The sequence below is a fragment of the Diabrotica virgifera genome, chromosome 8, assembly GCF_917563875.1.
Source record: "Diabrotica virgifera virgifera chromosome 8, PGI_DIABVI_V3a".
Taxonomy (NCBI): domain Eukaryota; kingdom Metazoa; phylum Arthropoda; class Insecta; order Coleoptera; family Chrysomelidae; genus Diabrotica; species Diabrotica virgifera.
This window is the reverse complement of record NC_065450.1, coordinates 40,129,269-40,138,804: the sequence shown is the minus strand read 5'-3', so window position 1 is coordinate 40,138,804 and position 9,536 is coordinate 40,129,269. Positions and strand designations below refer to the sequence as shown.

The following is a 9,536-nucleotide window of genomic DNA, read 5'->3' as shown; positions in this document are numbered from 1 at the left end:
ACGTGGGGAAGAGTCCTGTGTTGCCCTGGGTAACATCTAGGCATATCTGTGACATCACATGAATTTTATATAAATATGTAAAACAACTAAATCGTTTACATTTAAAGGGTTTTTACCGAATACATTTTGGTGGCTCAGGCATGCAATTTTTGGCTTTTAAACACTGATGATGGATTTCTTAATCCGAAAACGTTTTGTATTATGACCCTTATTTAGGGTACTTTAAAATATACCTTTTACAAAAAACCTGGTATTTTTGTGATTTATGGTATACAGCCAGCTACAGGAAGTTTATTTTCCTCGTGGATTTTTTTAATTCCCTAATACGTGGGAACTTTTCTATGAGATATGCAAAAGTTCTAATATCTTTTGATTTGACAAAATTTTTCATACGGTCAAGTTTTAAATGAAGAGTCGAAAGTAGAATCCTAAGTACACCAAAATCGAAATATGTTTGATTCCTGTTCATTTAGCGTAGCAGACTTTTGCGTAGCAATACAGGTTTTGCAACAAATGTGAGTTGCAAAATTCTATCTCGGTCACCAATCTTAACACCAAAGTATGCAACATACATTTTAAGTATAAAGGGTGTTATTTTTAATATTTTATCTGATATTGTAACTTAAGTACAACTGTTGGAAAATCTTCTTCTTCTTGTAGTTACTCAAATGATGTAAAAAAATGTCCGAAGTGAATTTTTTTTGTGAATTTGTTAAAAAAAATTGTTTAAACAATTTTTCCATTACGGTACCACTTGACACCCTGTGGATTCGTTATAAGGACTTCTTTTTGAGTAAGTTTGTGCAAAAGAATCGAACTGGAATAATTTACCTAACGGGGGAGACGATACAGCCTAGACTATAAATATCACGATTTGAACATAATATACAGTAACATTTAATTTATAGAATCGGTTGTTTGTGTGAATCAACTTTTACTAAATGGCATTGGGAAGAGTATACTTTAACTAGTTGAAGTCTACTTTTACTAGCAAATGTTGAATAAAAATCTTCATTTTATATTTATAATCAACTTTTACTTAAACCAGCCGTTTGAGTCGATTTGAACTAGGAAAAGTCAATTCCAACTGGATAATCAACTTGAACTGTAACATATACAATATTCTAACTGTCCAGTGTGTTTTCTTCGAGGCTGACTGTAAAATGGAGAGATAATGAAACAACTTTTCTTTTACCTATTTTATTTATCTTAATATTATAGAATCTGGTTAACTAAATCTATTTTTATTGACAAATATACAACATAACAAATAGAATAGTGTTAATCCAATATTTTATAAATATTTTTCATCTCATAAGGGAGTAATTTTAATAGGAAGTCCCACTTTAGATATTAACGGAAAACTTTTAGGTTCAAACTCTATCTTGGTTGGAGTTTCAGGACTTCTTTCTATTTCGAAGTTCATTAGCACATACGAAAGTCCTATTGACAAACTTAGCATTGCAAGACGTCTACCTAAAAAAATCCAATCACATAATTATTAAGTACATACAGTCGGAAAAATTAAAGATTACCCATGAATAGGGAGCGGATTTTATGCTAAATGCATATTGCATGCATATTTCGCATATTTAAGAACTTAACTAAATTTTGCATATTTTTTAAGAAACATGCATATTTTGTGCCTATTTACAAACATTTAAGTAAAAAAATAATAATTTTTTAATTCGACACAAAATATTTCCCCACACAGGCTGTCATATCTATTAATTAGAGAACTACCTGAAGAGAGACCGAGAGACGGCTCATTCACTCACTGCCTTTTCATTTTTTCTTAGAAAATACCCGATCTTTACACAAAGTACTTATAGTGCTTATAGTACGCCGTTATAAAATGATTATAGGATGTTAAAATGATGAAGGATGGTTTACCGGGAAATTTTATTTACTTTTATTATATTTAGTACAATTTGTATCCCAATTTAAGGTACCTATAATTCTGGTGATTCTTTTAAAACCCCTATTGTTAAGAGAATTTACACCTTTAACCATAGTTTTACGATTTTCTAACGGAAATTGAATTATTCATGCTTTAGATCAGATCCCGTCTTTAAATGGCTTAAAAACTTTGGAGGACATAATATGCGAAATTTTTAATGGAAATTTTGAAATTGATTTTGGTGCAGAATTTTCGGATTTACAAGTTCTTTTAAATACGCCCCAATTACTTTTGTTGATGATAAAAGGAGTTTTTTAAGTTATAAAAATACTTTATCTGATCAAAGAAAAATGTTTCCTCGTAAAAAATTTGGAAAAACACATTGTAGTGAATTATAATCGAAGTTAACGAAATCGAAGGTAACTATTGGTATCAGTTTTTGTAAAAAATGTGCATAAATTGCACATATAAAAAATAATGATTTTATTTGAAAGATAATAAATTAGATTGCCACCCCCCCCTATAAAAGAACCCCCTAGAATAGAATAAAACAGAAAATTTGTGGTTTCTCGAAATGCGCATTTTTTGAAGTTTGTGCATATCTTGCGCATATTTCGTAATTTTTTACTGCATATATATGCGCATATTTCATCAAAATTGATCGCATATAAGTCCGCTCCCTACCCATGAACGATCACATCAATCACTTATTTTGTATTTGCTGTATTTTTCTATAAATATCCAACATTTGTTATAGAAAATGACAGCAAATACAAAATAAGTGATTGATGTGATCACTCATGGGTGTTCTTTCATTTTTCCGACTGTACGCTGTGAGCTCGTAGGTAGAGGGGATATTTAAAATTTCGCGAGCGCCAGTAGTGACAAATCAGTGAACGTTCGGTGGAAATTTGACATATATGTCAAAGTGATTAATTTAAAACACTGAAATTAAAAACATTCATAGAAAAAAATATTAGTTGGTCAAAACTGTGACGTATAGTTTTACCTTAAATATACTTACGTTCTAAGTACTGAATTTAAGTTTTTTTAATATATCGTAATATGTAATTATAAATTAGTCTAAGCACCATCTACACGATAATTGTGAAAGTATCATCCGAAGTAAGAAATTAATATTTCATTAATGGAACGTTTAAAAGATTAGCAAAAATCTTAAAAAAATCGATTGCAATTTAATTACTTTTTGCGTTGTAAATATTAGGCGATAACAATTAAATAATAAATTTAAAGTTATCGGCGAAAGTTGCATTAGTAATCAGCTAGTAGCGACACCAGCGAAGCTCAGAGCGTGTAGGTAACTTTTCTCTTATAATCACTTGGTAAAAAATGCTGTTTACGTGAGTCGTCAATAGCATTTCTTAACAACCACCATAAAAACAATTGAATTGATAGATTTAAAATTTTGTAAAATAAATAAATATTCTCATGAGGTGTTACTGTAACGTACTTATGATAATTAGTTATAAATAAACACCGTAGGTCGCGTCCAGATTCAGCTGTGGACACCAATAAATGTCGTAGGTTGGATACAGCATTTGCCGATCGCCGGCAACAACATTCCAATCGTTTTCGTTATCAGTTAAGTGCGATATGCTCCAGGGTAATAAGCTAGAAATAGGCCATGACACTCAATGATCCAGGTAGCTGACTACTTTTTTAGTTATTGTATACCTATAGGATGAAAACCTACCTGTTTTCTGCCTAGAGTTCGCGTCCGTTTTTTAATTATTAACAATTTAATGCAAAAATCGCGATTTTTTCGATTTTTTGCACCCCATTTTAAAGCTAAATAGTTGACATAAAATTACAAAATCTAATTTTTTAGAAGATTAAAAAACCTTCAAAATACCGATTTTTGAAAGTTAAAAAGTTAATTTGTTGCTACGTAAACTGCAAAATAAGTGAAAATCGTTATTTGTTAATGACTTTTACTAAAACTACCTTAGAACTTTAGTGTTTCACCCAAAGTTGGGTATTGGGGTACTTAACAAACCCTCAAAATTTGAGACTGATCCATTAATTAGTTTAAGAGTTATTCTAATTGTTTATCCCAGATACCTTTATTTACAATAACGTAAGACAGAAAATACTGAAGATAGGGCAATTCTGAGTATGTCAAATGAAAGTAGAAAACGGATACTACCAAAATGTAATAAAAAACTATAAAAAAATTATCTAATATAGTCAAAAATCCTAATGCCAAATCTTTGAAATTTTGTAGTTTAAAAACATTTAGAATAACTTTAAAAATATTGTCCGTAGAAAAAGTCGTTTTACATATTAGAAAATCTGGTATTTTACACGAATTTTTAAAAATGTATTTTAATTGGTGACTAGTCGTGGTAAGTGAAGGGGGAGCTGGGAGCCGACAAATGCACGAGCTCAAAAACTAAAAAATGCAACTTAAAACTACCATCATTTTCTATATCTCGGCATCTACTGAATATATGTTCTTCGTTCTTTTTTAATTTGTATGTAATTTTTATGTACGTTACAAATATGCAATTTGTCTAGACATTTATTAATTAATAAAGAGTCTAATTTGTTTAAACGAGTTTTGAAAAAATTATTTTTTTCCAAAAATCCAAGATTTTAATCATACTATCCCTATTAAGCATAGAAAAAGATAAGCTATACTTTAATAAATAAATTATCTTCAATAAATAATTATCTAATAAAAATCATTTATTTATTAAAGTGTACTTTAACTCTTTTTGTGATCATTAATGATACTATGATTAAAAAAGTAGATTTTTGTAAAAAAAATATTTTTTCAAGAATTGTTTAAACAAGTTAGACTGTTTATTAATTAATAAATTTATAAACAAATTGCCCATTTGTAATATACGTAAAAATTACATACCAATTAAAAAAAGAAAGATCAAAATACACTGAGTTGATCCGGAGATACAGCAAATTGTATTCGTTTGAAATTGCTTTTTCGGTATTTTAACTCGCTCTATTTGTAGGTTCCCCCTTGTAATCGTTTGCACTACATTTTTAAAAAATCGTAGAGGGTGCTGTGAAGGTATAATGTTTTTGCAATTTTTTTAAGAAAAAATACAAGTCCCATTCTTTAAAATGGCATATAAACAAATTAGCTGTGAATTAAAAAACATATATGGCTAACTTTGTCCCAAATAAGACCAGGCTAAATTTTTTTATTTGAACATTCGTGTTAAAATACTACCTTTTCGAACATACAGGGTGTCCCGAAAATATTGGTCATAAATTATACCACAGATTCTGGGGTCAAAAATAGATTGATTGAACCTCACTTACCTATATACAATAGTGCACACAAAAAAGTTACAGCCCTTTGAAGTTAGAAAATGAAAATCGATATTTTTTCATATATCGATAACTCTCAGAAATTTTTTATTGAAAATGGACATGTGGCATTTTTATGGCAGCAATATCTTAAAAAAAGTTAAAGTGAAATTTGTGCACCCCATAAAAATTTTATGGGGTTTTGTTCCCTTTAACCCCTCCAAACTTTTGTGTACGTTCCAATTGAATTATTATTGTGGCACCATTAGTTAAACACAATGTTCCTAAAACTTTTTTGCCTTTTAGTACTTTTTCGATAAGTCAGTGTTTATCGAGATATTTTGAATATTTTTCGAATCCATCACATATTTGTATATGGTTAAGTAAGGTTATAGAGACCTGTTAATAATCTGAAAATTTATTTATAATTTACATTTTTAGGTATATTTTGAAAAAGACGCTATATCTCGATAAAAGGTGACTTATAAAAAAAAGACTAAGAGGCAAAAGTCTTAAAAACACTGTGTTTAACTGATGTTACCACAATAATAGTTTAATTGAAACATTTGGGGGGTTTAAAGGAACAAAACCCCCATAAAATTTTTACGTAAATATATTGAAAAAGAAGCCGCATCTCGATAAGAACTGGTTTATCGAAAAAATACTAGGAGGCAAAAAAGTTTTAAAACGTTGTGTTTAACTAATGGTACCACAATAATGAATTAATTGGAACGTACACAAAAGTTTGGGGGGGTTTAACGGAACAAAATCCCCATACATTTTTTATGGGGTGGACAAATTTCACTATAATTTTGGTTTAAGATGTTCCTGCCATAAGAATGATACATGTCCATTTTCGATAAAAAATCTCTAATAGTTTTCGATATATTGAAAACAATCGATTTTCATTTTGTAACTTCAAAGGGCTGTAACTTTTTTATGAGCACATTTGTACTAAGGTAAGTTAGGTTCAATCGAACTATTTTTGACCCCAGAATGTGTGGTATAATTTATGACCAATCTTTTCGGGACACCCTGTATAAAAATATTGTTTCTACGGACAACATTTTTAAACTTATTCTAAATGTTTATAAACTACAAAATATTAAAAATTTGGCATTAGGATTTTTGACGATGTTAATTATTTTTTTACCTTTTTTTAATACATTTAATCCTATCACTCTTCTACTTGCATTTGGCATACTCAGAATTGCTCTATATTCATTATTTTCTGTCTGATCTTATTGCAAAATAAAGGTCGCTGTGATAAACAAATAGAATAACTCTTAAACTAATTAATGGATCGGTCTCAAATTTTGAGGGTTTGTTAAGTACCCCAATGTCCAACTTTGGGCGAAACACTAAAATTCTAAGTGAAAGTTATTAACAAGTATACATTTTCACTCATTTGGCAGTTTGCGTAGCAACAAATTAACTTTTTGACTTTCAAAATTCGGCATTTTTGAATCAACTCAATCGATGGATCAACTCAATGTTCTAAAAAACTAAATTTTGTAATTTTTGTCAACTATTTAGTTTTTGAATGGAGTGCAAAAAATCGAAAAAATCCCGATTTTTGCACTAAATTGTTAATAATTAAAAAACGGACGCGAGCTCTAGGCAGGAAACAGGCAGGTTTTCTTCCTATAGGTCTACAATAACTAAAAAAGTAGTCAGCTACCTGGATCTTTGAGTGTCCCAAGAAAATCCTTATTACCCTGGACTAATATTTCAACTTGTTTATAATCAACTCGTCTTGTTCTCTTTTACTACTCATTTTACTCATTTCGCCAGGTTAAGGGGGAAGGCGCAAAATCTTGGTCCAATGCTATTTAAATGCATTAATTTTTTTTAATCTTGAGAAAACTAATATTTTTGAAAACTTTAAACGCAGAATGAAAGATTACATTATTACCGAGGGACAAAAGTCCCTTAGAATAAACAAAAAGTTTCTTGTGAATGAAATATTTCACATTAAAAACAACATCAAATTTTCTCCTTTTTTTTTCACCACTCTAACTTATTAAAATAAACACTATAGAAGTTTTCAGGGACTTTCTGCCCTCGGTAATAATGTAATATTATAATTCATTCGGCGTTTAAATTTTTCAAAAATACTTATTAGTTTTCTCAGGATTCCAGAAGTACTATGGGCTAATTAGCAAAATTCATGGAAAGGTTATTTACCAGCAATTTTATTGCTGGAATCGAATTATAAGATCCTATATATTAATAATATAGGTATGGAAAGTCCGCAGATTGTGTGCTACTTTTTTATAAACAAAATGGCGCCGACAAATCGTATTTTTTTCAATTATTGCTCTATAACTCCGAAGATTTTAACTTTACAACAAAAGCACTCAAATAAAAATTCACCGCAATTAAATTCTGCATAGAGATTTGTTTTTCCCGATTTGCTCCGACGAAAAGTTTCCTCGAAAAATGGGGGTTTCCCAACAAAAACTCTAATTTTCAAATAAAGTTTTAGGTAAGTAATTATTAATCAATAATTAATTAACTTAGAGACTTCAAAGCTTCCTTGGTATAGATTGTAATTCCAGAAGCCGGTGAAAATTAAACGAATATTTTAGCAACAATTCAATTGTTAATTAACAATTTACGATGGAAATAATAACTAAATAATCATGATGCATTGATCAAACTTAAAAAGATTATAAAGATGAGATGCTTATTTAATATTTTATCGACAAAATACAAATTTTTCGTTTTTTCGGATAATCTTTAAATTTTGAAAAAAAATAGTTATAATACGCTGGTCTAATTAGTAAAGTACAAAGAAAGGTTATTTACCAGCAACTTTATTGCTGTAATCGAATATTATGATCCTATATATTAATAATATAGGTATGCAAAGTCCGCAGATAGTGTGCTACTTTTTTTATTAACAAAATGGCGCCCCAAAATCGTGTTTTTTTCAATTATTTGTCTATAACTCTGAAGATTTTAACTTTACACCAAAAACACTCAAATAAAAATTCACCCCAATTTAATTCTACATATGTTTGTTTTTCCCGATTTGCTCCGACGAAAATTTTCCTCGGAAAATGTGGGTTTTCCCAACAAAATCTCGAATTTTCAAATAAATTTTTAGGGCAAGTAATTATTTATCAATAATTAAATAACTTGGTGAAATAAAAGCTTTCTTGGTATAGATTATAACTGCAGAAGCCGTTGAAAATTAAACGAATATTTTACCAACAATTTAATTGTTAATTAACAATTTACAGTTGCAATAACAACCAAAATAATCTTAAGACATTGATCAAACTTAGAAAGATTATCAAGATGTGATGCGTATTTAATATTTTGTCGACAAAATATAAATTTTTCATATTTTTGCATAATCTTTAAATGTTTATTATATTCTAATATTAAAAAATACTTAAAATGCGTATTTCAAAGGTCTTGAAAATGAACGTTTTAAAAAAAATTTCCAACCATTTGCAAGAAAGTTATGAAACAGCAAATTAAATATACGATTCTCCGTTGTTTATAATTTGTTTTAATTGTTTCAAAGTTTACAAGTGAGTCTGTGGTACAATCTAATTACTCACAAAGAATATGAAATATTAGTTCAATGGTTATATTTTAATCAAAGATAAATACTTTTTTTTGTAATTTTTAGCGCGAACGTATGCTTGATACAGAGCCGGAGCTTATATGTTCACTCGAAGCGACTGACACGCAGCATAAAATAATACTATAATTTTATTTATTAAGTGTACGTCGCGCGGCGTTCGTCGTTCGAGTGAAAATTTTAGCTACGGTACTGTATTAGTCTACTTTCTCGCGTGTAAATTAAAAAAAATATATTTATAATCTTTAATTAAAATATAACCATAAACTAATAATCGATATTTTTTGTAAATAATGAGCTTGTACTTTAAATTCACATTTACGCTGTGAAAGAATTAAAAAAATTTTGAACAACGTAGTAATCGTATGTTTAGTTTGCTGTTTCATAACTTATTTGGAAATGGTTGCAAAAAAGTTTTAAAGCATTCATTTTCAAGATATTTGAAATACGCATTTTAACTATTTTTTAAAATTAGAATATAATAAAAACTTTCTGAGAAACGTTAATTTGTATATAACTATTTTTTTAAACATATAAAATTATGCAAAAAATAAAAAATTTATATTTTGCCAACAAAATGTTAAATAGTGTTTGATCAGTATATCATAATTATTTTGGTTATTATTGCGACCGTAAATGATTAATTAACAATTGAATTGTTGCTAAAATATTCGTTCAATTTTCACCAGCTTCTGGAACTATAATATAAACCAAGAAGGATTTTAAGTCACCAAATTATTTAAA

The 9,536-nt window shown here is 28.9% G+C and overlaps 1 protein-coding gene across 1 annotated transcript in view; it reads right to left on the bottom strand.

The window, feature by feature from the left end:
- Nucleotides 1–1,184: 1,184 nt before the first annotated feature.
- Nucleotides 1,185–9,536, bottom strand: part of LOC126890435 (cytochrome P450 6j1-like) — a 76,809-nt gene continuing 68,457 nt past the window's right edge. The window contains exon 5 of the mRNA XM_050659365.1: nt 1,185–1,476. Coding sequence (XP_050515322.1) covers nt 1,313–1,476 — 164 coding nt within the window. The 3' untranslated portion in view covers nt 1,185–1,312. The remainder of the gene's footprint in view (nt 1,477–9,536) is intronic.